This window comes from Ursus maritimus, unplaced genomic scaffold (genome assembly GCF_017311325.1).
Source record: "Ursus maritimus isolate PB19 unplaced genomic scaffold, ASM1731132v1 scaffold_4, whole genome shotgun sequence".
Classification (NCBI taxonomy): domain Eukaryota; kingdom Metazoa; phylum Chordata; class Mammalia; order Carnivora; family Ursidae; genus Ursus; species Ursus maritimus.
Window position 1 is genome coordinate 64,043,072 of NW_024426552.1, and position 15,287 is coordinate 64,058,358.

Consider the following 15,287-nt stretch of genomic DNA (forward strand, 5'->3'; position numbering starts at 1 on the left):
TGAAAACATTACATGTCAAAATTTGTAAGACATAATGAAAGTAGAGCTTTGAGGGAAATTTACAGCCTTTAATACCTAAATTAGAAAAGAAAAAAATGATTTGAAAACTAATGAGTTTAGTGTCATACTTTTGAATTTAGAAAAAGGGCTGCAAAATAAAGTCAGGAGAACTAGAAGAAAAAAGATAAATGTTGACAAAAATTTAAAAAATAGAAAAATAAAAATAGGAAAAATCAAAGGCAGAAGTTGGTTCTTTGAAAAGACTGAAAAATTGGGTAAACTTCCAGTAAGATCAAACAATAAATACGGTGAAAGAAAAAGATAACATAACAGATAAACCACAAATGTATTTAAAAAATCAGCAATAACTTAATGACAATAAATTTGAAAATCTAGATGAAAGGGATAATCCTTAAAAATAGTTCATTATAAGAATATATAGTAATGTTATAACAATAATATAATAAAAATATAGTTTACCAAAACATAAAGATATAATTCAATAATCTTACAGTTATTAAAAAATTAGAGTAATGGTTAAAAATATTTCCACAAAGAAACAGTTTATAGGCAAACTCTACCAAAATTTCAAGGAACACATCATTTCCATGATACATAAACGCCTCCTCAAAAAAAAAAAAAAAAAGAGAGAGAGAGGTTATATTTATCACTCATTCCATGAAACTAGAATAGTTTTGTTACCAAAAACAAAGCACAAGAAAGAAAAATTACAGCCATTTTATAACCGATGATGGCAAAGTTGAGACCATATGAATCAGCAATATTTCTTTCACATTGCTGTTTAGAGAGTAAACGTATATACCATTTTGGAAAACAATTTAGCATTATCTTATAAAGTTGAATATTTCCATTCTCATGACAGTAATACCACACTCAAAAGAAATTCTTGCCCACAGGTACTAGGAAACATGTATATGTGTGAGAATATGTCTACTGAACTACTTATTATAGAAAAACAAAAAAACTAAACAAAATAAAACAAGAACAGAAACAACCCAAATATTCATCAACAGTAAAATGGACAAATAAATTTTGGCACACTCGCACAGTTATATATTACAAAGCAGTGAAAACTAATAAATTATAGATTCTTGAAATAAAACACATGAATCTTATTAACATGATGCTGAGTAAAAAAAGTCCCAATGTGACAGGTGTTTTATAAAGTTCAAAAACAAGCAAAACTAAATAATATATTGTTTGGACTTATATATATACATATATATATGCTAAAATTTTTTTAATTAAAAAATAAAATTTAAAATAAAAAGGGAACAATAAACAAAACTTGAATGTGCAAGAAAGGAGGAGCACATAGGTAGACACAAATGTCTATTAATAGTGTGAGTTAACAGGTATTATATATTAAAATAATAATAAATACTAAGAGGACCATACATGGACCAATGATGACAGTGTACGTGAAAGAAAGATTATGACAAATACAAATCTGTACAGCTGAGATCTACTTTAAAAAAGAGAGAAACCAACTCACTCCATCCCTAGAAAATCATCAATGTTCAAACCACTCTGGAAAGAACCTAATTATCCATGTGAAGAGACCAGGATACTTAGTCCTGAGTCACACTAAGCAAAGTCACATTATTATTAAAATTTAGTCACACCCAAACAAAAATCAGACCTCTAGTGGGAGAAGTCAGCTGCCAGAACATACCCACCCAACAGGCAAGAGAATGAGAAAAGAAAAAGATGAATATTCTATAGATCCTTCAAGCACATCCTGAAATAATTATTTCCAAATAAAATTTGACACCTGTTTACGTTCTCTCTAAAAACTTTATCTCAGTGTGCTTCAATTCTATGGACTCTTTGAATAAGAAAGCCTCTGCACTGTACAAGAAGGCATTTAATATCTCCTGGCCACCCACTTTTGAAAATTTGCATAAAAAAGATTTCAAGGCACACTGAAACTGTAAAAGTTAAAAATAACAAATCTAGAGGGTTTCTTATACTTTTCTGGAAAGGAAAACCATAGTTTTCTTTTTCTGTAGTTGAAAAATTCTTTAAGTAGTGGAAAAGTTCCCTCCCAAAGATATTGAAAGATTTTAATTCTGATAATGGGCAAAAAATGTTCATAAAAAGTTACAGACTGGGGGTGCCTGGGTGGCTCAGGCATTAAGCGTCTGCCTTCGGCTCAGGGTGTGATCCCGGAGTGCGGGGATTGAGCCCCGCATCTGGCTCCTCTGCTCCGCTGGGAGCCTGCTTCTTCCTCTCCCACTCCCCCTGCTTGTGTTCTCTCTCTCGCTGGTTGTCTCTCTCTCTGTCAAATAAATAAATAAAATCTTTAAAAAAAAAAAAAAAAGTTACAGACTAATCCATATCACCATCACCAAACGTTACTGTCTGGGAACTACACAGATTACTCAGGACGCCTATCCTAAGGGCAGATGAGGCCAACTGAGAGGGAAAGACAGCTGTGTTCATTCAGCATTATCTCTCATAAACATAGAAGCAGTCCTGTGGCATATGTACCATATACTCCAACTCCTTGGCCTGCCTACACGGTCTTAGAGAAGCTGAGTTTGAAATATTTCAGTGCATGTTCAAGAGCCGCTAATTAATATCGCTTAAGCAGGTCTCCTATAAACAAACAAGTCAGTTTGATCTTTGTATTATTCTACCCCAGTGATGCTGGGGAGAACATTACTATCAGCACAGAGGGCTTATGCTAGCAGTAAAAAGCATCATCATCATCTAACATAGTAATGAGTCCCTACTTTGGCAAACACTGCATTAAGTTTACTCTCATTTAATATTTATAACATTATAAGAAACAGATTTTAAAGAGTGTCAGTAGCTTGCCCAAGGTCTCTCGCTAATAAGTGATACAGCCCACAGTCAAACCTGGTCTGTGCAAATTCATCAGTCTGCTGTATCTAGTATTTATTAATCATGCAATAAACTCATGGTTTAAATCTTCTCACAATGAAGTCAACTTTGTTCCACTTCATTATTTCTACCATAAGCATATGATATGCTGTCTAAAGTCAAGGTACTCACTCTGGGCCAGCAGACTGCACAATAAATCCATGCTATTTATCATGATAAAAAAAAAAAAAAATCAAAGGATATTCATCCTTTGCTACAAAAATAACTATTTATAGTTCTAAAAAGAAAATATGTCACTTTTTAAATTTCATGACAGATTAGGTTTTAAGTGTGAATAAAAATCATTGAATAAAGTTCAAATATAAAATTAGCAACAAGTGATAAAATGCCACTAATTCTCTTCATTACAGTAGAGTCTGAGGTATGCAAACTAGAGCCAAACAAGGGCCAGATGTCTGTTTTTATAAATAAAGTTTTATTGGAACACTCATTTTCATATTATCTATGGCTGCTTTTGTGCTGTGATGGCAGAGTTGAATATTTATGATTGAGACTGCCTGGGCAGCAAAGTCAAAACTATTTAATGTCTGGCCTTTTGCCGAAAGTTTGTTAACCTCTGTCCTAGACAATCCAAAAACAGAGTTTGCATTAGAAGTGTGATAAAGAGCGATAAAGACTTGGGATAAAAAGTAGATAAATACAGAACTATCACCAGTCTGTAACAGCATAAAAATGCCGGCAAGGTTGTTTTTACCTTTAAGGTTTTCCTTCTTCAACAAAGAATTGAGTTGATTCATAGCATTGAAGGTGAGAATCGACTCTACAGACGCTCTGTATCGCCCGGAATGCTCAGTGTTGACATTCAGCCCCAGGCTCTGAATTCCTTGTCCAGTCTCTATCCCATCCAGGAGGGGAAGCTCATGAGGAAGAAAACTAGAAACTATGCTGTGAAGAGTTGGCTCCTTAGAATCGGGATCTAGTAACCAGCACGCCACCTAAATGGGTTCAAAGACATTTGTGCACACTTAAAAGAAGAAAATGCTCATTTCTTATCTCACTCATTTTCACTTAATACTAATTCAGTGGTCTTCCCAGGAGAGGAGAAGGAAAGGATAATTGTAAATTATACCAGGACTCATTTTTGGTACTAGTGAGAGCAGTTTTCAAAGAAGGAAAACTTAAGTTTTCCATAGCTATAACATTTCTGCTGATCTGATTCTGAAATGGGCTTGAAATCCAAGTGCCTCTCAGATAATTAAAACCATATTTCTGAAAATGTAGATGGAATCTTCTCCACTAATTTTGGCTAAGCTACTATAATAAAGACGGGCCTATATAAGTTCTAGGTTTTTAAAAAGTTTTCTAGCATTATAAGAAGTGAGACATAAATGTTTTACCATTAAAAGTTTATAACCAGTTTTAGAAAGCCTCTAGGCTTTCCCCTCAGGATAAGGGCCTGCCAAAAGAGCCATCCAACAAATCATTTAATTGCTATTTTTAGCTTCCCTGCCAGATTAGAAGACCTGTAGTTTCTTTTGTGTGTGACTTTTTTTTTAATTTAAATTCAATTAACATATACTGTATTATTTGTTTCAGAGGTAGAGTTCAGTGATTCATCAGTCTTATATAATACGCAGTGCTCATTACATCACATGCCCTCCTTAATGTCCATCACCCAGTTATCCCATCCCCCACCGCCCTCCCTTCCAGCAACCCTCAGTTTATTTCATTCGATTAAGAGTCTTTTATGGTTTATCTCCTGTAGTTTCTAACACTAGGTGATCTAGCAGATCAAAACTAAATTAGAATAAGGAAATCTAAGCCCTGTTCATAATTCTGACAATTACATGACTCAATGACTTCTTCTGTAGGTTAAGAATGTGGTTTGATAGGGGAGTGTGATATGGTGAATTACAATAAGAAATATTAATTTGGCGGCGCCGGGTGGCTCAGCAGTTAAGCATCTGACTCAGGTCATGATCTCACAGTCCTCGGACTGAGCCCCGCATTGGGCTCCCTGCTGGGCGGGAAGCTGCTTCTCCCTCTCTCACATCCCCTGCTTGTGTTCGCTCTCTCGCTGTCTCTCTCTGTCAAATAAATAAATAAAATCTTAAAATATATATATATATATAAATTTGATCTTTCTCCCCATTTCTAGCACAGAAAACCTTTGAAATTTCCTAAACTCTGAGAAAGATAAAGGCATCTTTTGTTATGTTAATGAAGTGGCTTTGGGAATGCCCCTAGGTTACCTAAGGATGGGGGTTGGCTGCCAGAGGAACCAACCCTGTGATTGCAGGGTGGGAACTTTCAGTCTCGCCCTTTGACCTGCTGGGAGGTGCCTGGAGGTTGAATCGATCACCAATGGCCAATGATTTAATCAACCGTGTCTATGTAATGAAGGCTCCTGAAAATCCCAATATGACAGGGTTCGGAGAGCTTTGAGGCTGGTGAACACAGAGGTGCTGGCAAGGGTGTTGTGCCGGAAGCTCCCCTCCACCTGTCTAATTGAATCCGAAGGGGGAAAAGGTCACAGGAGCCTCTCATTTATAGTCAGTTGGTCAGAAGTATAGGTAAGAACCTGGACTTAGAACTGGCATCTGACATCCTCGCCAGATGTCCTTGGAGGAGAGTCCTCAGAATCTCTAGTCTGTAGTCAGTTGGTCAGAAGCACAGGTGTTAACTTGGGCTTACAGCAAGTCTTTCAAGGAGAAAGACTCAAAAGAGCAGGCAGTACTGTGGCACTGATGCTTAACCTGTGGAATCTGATGCTATCTCCAGGGAGGTAGTGTCAGAATTGAGTGGAATTGTCGGAAACCCAGCTGCTGTCTCCAGCACTGCTTGATGGTATGGGAAAAACCCTACAAACACATCAGAATTGGTCTCAGAACAACTTTACTTGGTATCAGAAAAGTGAGTCTTGCTAGAAGGGCCTGGCTCACAGAAACATATGGTTTATAAAGAGAAAGGATAAAGGGGTGGGGGATGATGATCCTTTGATCCCTGGATGCCTACCCAGTGACCCATGTATGAAACTGTAGCTACACTACCATTACTAAGGGTAAAAGTTACTAATGCAATTTAGAAATGGTAGACCTACCTCCCAAGGAGTTGGCTCATTGGATATATAAGTAAATGAAAAAAAAGTAAGAACACTAAACATACAATCTCTTGGTTACTGTTATCTGTGATAGCTCAATAAAAGTAAAGGAAAGTGTTGGGTCTGGCCTTGATGGTAAACCAAACTCAGATTTAAGTCTGTCTGAGCTTTAGCCACTAGCCTCAAAGTCAACTGTGCAGGGACAACACAAAGCACCCCTAAGACCTCTGGTCACCAATAAGGTAATCAATATAGGAGGGCAATACCTAGCAACTATCAAAACCAAGGGGTATATGGGGCACCTGGGTGGCTCAGTCGTTAAGTGTCTCCCTTCGGCTCAGGGCGTGACCCCAGGGTGCTGGGATCAAGCCCCGCGTCAGGCTCTCTGTTCCACTGGGAGCCTGCTTCTTCCTCTCCCACTCCCCCTGCTTATGTTCCCTCTCTCTCTGGCTGTCTCTCTCTCTCTGTCAAATAAATAAATAAAATCTTTAAAAAAACAAAAACAAAAACAAAAAACACCAAGGGGTATACAGGATATGACAGAGTTGTTTCATTTTGTGAATCACTATCATCAGCTTCCTGCAGAACCTCTACTAAAATGGATTATGGGAGTAATTTAGGAGTGTTTGGTTTGGGATGCTGCAGAATGGAAGAGCAGAGGGTTGATGTAGGACCCAGAGCTCACTACAGTACAAAGTTGAGTGTATGTGATCCAGACACACGGATGGCTATTCCTATGGGAACAGCTAGCCTGGTGCACAGGATAAAAACCATTATAAACTCTGTTTACCCTGAGAGGGAGACTGTCCCTCTTCTCTTATAAATGCCAAGTGGAACACCCCAGGTGAAACAGCTGATATTCTTCATATGCAAGCCATATGGGACCCCATTATAATAACTGGGATATTTACCTGCTGAAATCTAACCATTACTCACCTCAGGTCATAGTAAATGCTGTGGTTTAAGGTGGCCCCTTTCACACAGGTACCCCATATAACCCTATTGTCGCAAAACCGAGGGACAGTTTGGAAAGCCTCATCAAATTTGCCTTCTTAGCTTCCTCTCATAGGCCTTAGAAATGGTAATAAAGACATTAGGTTTATTGCCAAGAGAATGGGAAGAGGCAGCGGGAGGTCAAGAGACTTCCCAAAAAGGTAGAAATTTATAAAAGATTAAGAAATATGGTGAATATGAAGCAAATATTGACAGGAGCAAGAGAAAGAGAAAACAGAAAGGGAAGAGTCTCAGGACTCACCCCAGCGGGATGGAAATTTTTAGATGGTTATTAAGAAACGTGATGAATACAATGAGTATTGATGGATTAAAAAAATATTTTAATAAAGCATCACCAAAGGTTGGGTGGGTGAAAGCAACCCCCTTCTAGCCCCCACCATTAAAGGGCCCCAGACAAGACTGCTCTATTTACCATAATCTGGAGAAGTTTAAAAAGCTTAAAGACGTAAATTACAATGAGAAACCTGACCAGCAATCAGTGGTTAGGCAGATTAATCAAGTTAAAGACTGATAAAAGGGTCAGGGTCCCTTGGCTCAACCCTTCCCTGGGGACCCAAAGCCTTTCAGACAAGAATAGCTAAAACTGTCAGGGGGTGGAAAAGTTTCCAGGACTACCAGATGGGAGATCTAGGAACTGTGGTACTAAAACCCATTGGTAAAGCCCTGATTTGGGCTACAGTTAGATTAAGAGAACCATAAAAATGTAATGGTTGATAGGATTATGCAAACTGGAATGTTTAAGCAGATATTATGTAAAGAAGTTGTATCTCTTTGGGGTACCTGGGTGGCTCAGTCAGTTAAGCATCTGCCTTTTGGCTCAGGTCATGACCCTGGGGTCCTGGATGGAGCCCTGGCTCCCTGCTCAGCAGGGAATCTGCTTCTCCCTCTGCCCCTTCCCCCACCTGTGTGTTCTCTCGCTCTCTCTCAAATAAATAAATAAAACCTCGGGGGAAAAAAAGTGATATCTCCTTTACCTAAATATGTTATGGTAGTAAGTGTTATGCCTGGCTGGGGAACACTTCCTCTAACTACCTAGTTCTGTAAAACCAAAACACACTGATGAAGTCCTAATGAAGGTTATAGTTAGAAATGTAAGAGTTGATGGAATTAAGGAAAAGGAAAATTAAGTCTGTAGGAAAATTGATATGTTTGAACAGGCTTTAGATGGGGTGGTTGGGTCTTTACCTGACTGCATTTTGGAAATGGACATTATCTAACAGAGGAACGTGTCTCATCATTACTATTGTAAAACTCAAGGCATATAAATCCTACCCTTCAAGCAATGTTAAATGCTCAGTGCGAACCAGTAAGATTGCCTGACCCCACACAGTGTGGAATGAAGCCTGAGTGCTGGTAGGGACAAATTCTTTGTGCAATAGCCCTATGTGGAGACTGGGGCTAATGGCAAGAGCTTGTGAGCACCTTCCAAAAATGACTACTGGGACTTTAAACAAGAGAATTTCCATTTGAAGATATTTACGACCTTTCTATTTGACATTATTAATTGATTATGACTAAAGGATATAACATAATCTTGAAACGTGAAATACCCACACAACATGGGTGATATCTGAGAAATGCTCTAATGGAGTTGGCAGTGCCCAGTAGAGTTCCATAATAAAATGTTAACAGGTTACACAGGATCATGCTGCCTGGGGAATCAAAAAAGAGATACTCAAGAGCAGGGAGCCTCTTTTCTCTTAGGCTTGACTCCGGAATTATGTGAGGAGCTGCTTCTGGATTCTATTGCCACTTGGACAGTGCTCTATAAACAGCTCTTGACTGACTGATAAAAAACTGCTAGGTTTCTGGATGCAGTTCCAAACTGGATGGACAATACCCTGTTTTGGAAAGTTGTTATTCTACTCAAAGAAGAAAACAGATCATCCTGGTGTGCTGAGTTACATGCTGTTTTCCTAGCAGTGATGAAAGAATTGAACAGCTGGGAAGAGGCCCTATGTTTGGGTTTTCATTGGCTCATGAATAATGCCCAACAGCCTGGCCAAAATTCAGTCAGGGCGGCAATGGAGACCTGGCCTGCTAACAGGATGCTCTTACAGGACTGTCCTATGGAAATTTGGGGGTGCATGAAAGTAGGACACATTAATGCCTTTCACAAGAACTCCCTTCTAGGTTTGGAAGGTGACTCAAATTATCAAGCAGATTTCCCTGCATGCCCCTTTGAGATGGTCACCTGGGTCCATGAGTGAGGGGACATGGTTCACTGCAGCAATACAGAGATGGCTGAATCTAGACATATTCCTCTTGTACCCTCTGAGGCACAGAAGGCTAAAATGAACTATTCTATCTGTCAACAAGAGAGTCAGAGACTGCAGATGGTTATTTGGCAGATTCCCCAGTAGGAAGGCCAGGAAGATAGGTGGCAGGTGAGACTAATGCTAGTAGCCGTGGAGAGGTACAAATGGGTCCAGATAGGACTAGACATTGACTCTGGACCATGCTTTGCTTACCTGATTGTAGATGCAAATGCTCTGAGTGCTATAAAAGAACCAGAACAGAAGATACTGCACCAGTTTGGATGGCTGACCATCATTTCTTCAGACCAAAAAACACACTTCATAGCCCATAATGTTCAACAATGGCCAAAGAGATATCCTCAGTACTAGTCTGATAGAGAATTGGAATGGGCAATTAAAATATAAGTTGTCTAAAATGGAGGGAGATAAAGGCAGGAAGGGCTGGCTTATATGCCTTCATGAGTATGTGCCCCCACTCAACATGAATGAATATTAGTGGGGCTACAGGAGTGTTCCCACTGGGTACATTTCTCTGTTTGGATCTGGAGAGGTAAGGACGGGGAAGGTGCTGGTATACTTTCTTCCCCATATCACCTCAACTTTTTTCCTCCTAGCTGATGCAGGGGTCACAGGATCAGGAGTAGAAGTATAAGGGCTGGAAATGGATGATTCCTAAGCAAGAAACTATAATCATGCCAGATGGGGTGAAGGCACAACCTGCCCCATCAACTGCTTCGGAATTGTAACATATAGGTTAAAAGCATATAAGGAAAAATAGTAGCTATAGGTGAAGAAATGAATAAATGTGTTATGCAATGAGGAAAATCCAATATTAACACCTCAAAAGAAGCTCTAAGCAAGAGATGATATTGTCTCTTAGCTCAATTAAGCCAGATGCCTAAAAGGGTGAAGCCATATATTGCTGACACTTCTCTTGCTTTTGGAACCTGGCAACATTGAATGGAAGCCTGGGAGACATTTTCATCTGAACTGAATGGGATTCTAGTAATGTGCCAACTTCTTTGGACTTTTACTATTGTTTTGCTATAATAATCACGTTATGACAACCGTGTTTGAAGACCAGGGGTGGACTGTGATATTGTGACTCATAAGAAATATGTATTTAGTCTTCGTTCTCATTTCTAGCACAGAACTTCTAAAATCCTTGAAATTTGCTAAACTGAGAGGGAGACAAAAAGATGTCTTCTGTTATGTTAATGAGGTGGCTTTTGTAATGTCCTTAGGTCACCTAAGGATGGGGGGATGGTTGTCAGAAAAACCAACCCTGTGACTGGAGGGTTGGAACTTTCAGTCCCACCCTCCTAGGATGGGGGAGCGGCTGGAGGCTGCACCAATGGCCAATGATTTAATCAATCATGTCTATGTATGAAGGCTCCACAAAAACCCAAAAGACAGGGTTTGGAGAACTTCCAGGTTGGTGAACACATGGAAATGCAGGGAGAGTGGTATGTTTGGAGAGTATACAGAAGCTCCATGCCCTTTCTTACATACCTCACCCTATGTATTCTTTATCCGGCTGTTGATTCATTTCCTTTAATATTTTTGTAAAACAAACAAACAAACAGTAATCTAGGGAATAAACTGGTTTCCTGAGCTCTGTGAGCCGCTCCAGCAAATTAATTGAACCCAAGGAGGGGGTGGTGGGAAACTTTGATTTATAGCTAGTGGGTCAGAAGCATAACAACCTAGGTAGGCAGTGTCAGAATTGAGTTGAATTGTAGGATAATCAGCTGATACCCAGGGAATTGTTGGAGGTGTGGGGACCCCCGCCACATTAGAAATTGGTGATCAGAAACATTTTAGAGAATACTGAATAAGGTAGTTTGATGTAAAAGTTGGCAAATGTTTCTTATAAAAGTGAGATTTTAAAAATTAATAGTTTATCTTCTTACATCAAAAGTGTTGTGGTTGACAAAACCAATTATGGAATATTTCAAGTAGTTTATGCAAAAAGTGGTATAATAAATCTGAGATGGTATAATAGTTTTAATGAGAAACTGGTATTACCCAGATTCTCATTTTGGACTCTGGAACATCAAATTTTTTTGAGTTTTTTTAATTTAAATTCAATTAATTAACATATACTGTATTATCAGTTTCAGAGGTAGAGTTCATTGATTCATCAGTCTTAACCCAGTGCTCATTACATCACATACCCTCCTTAATGTCCATCATCCAGTTACCCCATCACCCTACCCCTCTCCCCTCCAGCAACTCTCAGTTTGTTTCCTATGATTAAGAGTCTCTTACAGTTTGTCTCCCTGATTTCATACTGCTTTATTTTTCCTTCCCTTCCCCTATGTTCCTCTGTTTTGTTTATTAAATTCCACATATGAGTGAGATCATATGATAGCTGTCTTTCTGATTAACTTATTTTGCTTAGCATAATACCCTCTAGTTCCATCCATGTCGTTGCAAATGGCAAGATTTCATTTTTTTTTTTTTTTTTTGAAGCCTGACTAGTATGGAACATCAAAATTCAGTGACAACTTTTTATATCCAGTAAAGGTCAGTTTAAAAACTACATGAAATTTATATGTCAAACAAGCCTAGCTTGAACTATGGAAAAGGAGAGTATCTTCAGTTTATCTGATACTGCCTTTGAAAATCTTTCCCCCCAAAAGCTAAAGAAACTAAGAAACCAAAATTTATCCTATTATTGACTATATTGCTAATAACAACTAAGTAGTATCACATACAAATTCAAAATTAATATTCCATATGCCTCATGTAACCAGTATCAACAGGTGGAAAATGATACCCTTTTGAGAGCTATGGTATCATAAATAAATGTCTTATAAAAATGCATTATACTGTAAAGTGTATGTTACAATAACATAAATTACCCTTTCCTTAATAACTCAGAATCATCATTATGAGAAGTGTATCATGCTTTGCTATTATAATAGTAAAGTTCTCAGAGGCTAGTAAGGTAATCTGTCCTATGTTAAATGGCCCTACTATTCTTCTCAATGTCTTAGGTTTACACATTTTTCCTATTTTCTGCCTCTGTCTTCATGGATATTTGAAACATCCTGCTATCATATATTTAAACCTGACAGTTCTCATTTCATTTCTAATTTACTAAGACAGAAAACTTTAAACATAACCAAAATCAAAAAATTTTTAAATCTCTGAGGAAAGGTATGAACTTTAGTGCTTCAAATTTGTGGAACCTGCTTTTATCTACACAGAGGTATTTGGTGCATCACATTCTGTTCTGGGTAGATGAGATTACTGGATAAAGGAGTGACTACTCTAAAAAATTTAAGCCTCATTGTTGGAGCTAAATAAATACCAAGTCATTTAAGAATTAACACTACACATTAAAAAAAATTGTTAAGTATGGTAAAAATTAAATAAGACATGAAACCTTAGGATCTTCATAACTTTGTTCCAGGGAGATACCACAAGACAGAAGAAGAATTTTATAGCTCTGGATGAAGTCATAGATGATAATAGAACGTTCTTTATCAGATTCCTCTTGAAAGCAGGATAGAAGGTACCACATTCTCTCTTTCACGGTCAGGCTTGGATCCAGAGAAGGTGGGACCAAACTGGAACTAATTTCTTTAGAAAACAAACAAAAAGTCTTAAGGCAAAAATTACATGCACTCATTTGATCTCTAGAGCAATCTCTAATGGAAAGACTGAAAAGTCTAAGGATCCAGCTCCATGGAACCAATAATTCAGCATGACCTTATTCAGGTCATGTTGGCTACACAGATGAAGTGCTTCGTATTCTAAAAATCAAGGCTTTATTTATTTAGGTGAAATTTTTAAATTTCAAGATTCCTAAAAATAAATGTACATTTCTCAGAATAAGGAGTTAAAGACATAAAAGGTATTTTGAAATGAATTTTAAATGAACTCCTTTTTAAAAAGATTTAGTGTGAACATATAATGTTAGATCTTAAAAAAAATAGAAGCTCAAGTTTCTATTTAACATAACACATTTTCCCTCAAAACAACTGAAAATATTTCATGCTTACTCAAGAACAGGTATTACACAGCATTCTTTAAAATGTTTACTTATTAATTTTGCTACTGTCTAAAACCAATCTATCAGCTAATGCAACAATCTAATGCAACAACTGTAACCAGATCACAAGATATTTCCAGATCATATCCTCTCAGTTCTACAGACATCTACAAAGGCTGTATGATTCAACTACTGTAGTTGATGTTCAGCTCATCACTGTCTCTAGATAAGTTCCAGACCCAATCAATAACATGAAAAAAGTCTGAAAAAAGACTGCTATGATCTAATCTTCAAAAGCAAACTCTCAAGGTGGCCAAGGAGTCCCTAAGTCTCTACTGCCTTCAAGAAGAAAAGATTGTATCAGTAGCCCATGTGATAAGTAAATGGGAGTAAATGTTGTGGTTAAGACATTCATTCTATTTAATATATGAACTAATGTAGACAATAGCCATTATTCCCCCCCCCCAAGAATTTTTTAAGCCTAAAGATAAATTCTAGCTAAGTATCAGGAAATTATTCTCAACCAATAGGTCACTATCCTAATAGAGATTATATTAAAATCATATGGTGATTAAGTTAAATAGCAATTAACTTACCAGGATGCTTTTGTTCCTTCTGCAATGAAAAATAATAGGCATCTCTTCCACCCCAGCATACTGCCAGACCAACCACCAGGATGTCATCACAACCTTTAACAGGAACACCATCATCTCTAACAGGGGTTTCCTGAGGTGAGTTAACTAAGTAAATCAAAAGTGAAATAGTTAAAAATCTCAAAATAAAGCCATTAAACTGAATGTTAAAAAATAACAATGATAATACAAGAACTATTTGATTGGCAAAATATCCAGATCCCTAAAATATGCATTATTTGGATGGTCATTTCTATGTATATATAAGATCTTTCTAGGCTTCCCATCTATTAAGATAACTGTCACTATGAAAAATTTACCAAAGATTTCTTAAAATGGATCTATAATAATGGCTAAAATAGTTATTAACTAAATTTTTTAAAAGCTGCATTTTGAATCGCCATAACTCAAACAGAAATAAAGACCATTTGAATGCTACAAAAATTTTGTAGTGACTTCAGCAATTCCTAACACTAAAAACTTCAGGAAATCAAGCATCTTATTTCTTGGCGAAGAATCAGGTATGATTTTGTATCTGGAATCAACATTTTTTTCTAAAATAAGGCATCTCCAACTTTATAGATACAAGTCAAAAACCAGTCTATCTTATTTGCAATTAGATCCCCAGTACCTTGAAAATAAATGGCACATATCTGTTAAATTTAAGTCAACAATTTTATCCCTCTAACCCCTAGCACAGAGAATGTGCTCAATTTTATGTATGTTGAATGAAAAATGGAAAGTACTAGTCAACACAAAAAGTACATAAAACTTGTCATTAACACATGTGCTCCATGACCTAAGTGTCCATTGATAGACAAATGAATAAGGAAGATGTGGTGTGTGTGTGTGTGTGTGTGTGTGTGTGTATACACACACAATGAAATATTATGGTGCTATAAAAAGGGATGAGAACTTGCTATATGAGACAACATGGACATAGAGAGTATTATGCTAAGTGAAATAAATCAAACTGAGAAAGACAAATACCATGATTACACTTCATATGTAGAATCTAAAACAAAAACACAAATGAATAAACCAAAAGCAGAATCAGACTTATAAATACAGAGAATAAACTGTTGGTTGCCAGAGGGAAGGGGAGAATGGGGGGTTGAGCAAAATGGGTGAAAGAAAGTGGGAGATATGGGCTTCTGGTTATGGAATGAATAAATCATGGGAATAAAAGGCACAGCATAAAGAACATAGTCAATTACCCTAATAGCAATGTATGGGGACAGATGGTAGCTATACTCATGGTGAATATAGTGTAATATATAAACTTATCCAATCACTATTTTGTACACCTGAAATTAATATATCATTGTGTGTCAATTATACTCAAAAGAAAAAATTAAAAAACACATGTTCCATAAATTAAAGATGAAATACTCAAACTTTTATGAACA

General features: G+C 37.3%; 1 protein-coding gene across 1 annotated transcript in view; it reads right to left on the reverse strand.

The window, feature by feature from the left end:
- POLQ (DNA polymerase theta) overlaps positions 1–15,287 on the reverse strand; it is a 120,164-nt gene that overhangs the window by 46,388 nt on the left and 58,489 nt on the right. The window contains exons 17-19 of the mRNA XM_040621309.1: positions 13,843–13,986; positions 12,638–12,834; positions 3,626–3,866 (exon numbers count right to left, since the gene is read on the reverse strand). Of these exons, the coding sequence (XP_040477243.1) occupies positions 3,626–3,866; positions 12,638–12,834; positions 13,843–13,986 (582 nt within the window). The remainder of the gene's footprint in view (positions 1–3,625; positions 3,867–12,637; positions 12,835–13,842; positions 13,987–15,287) is intronic.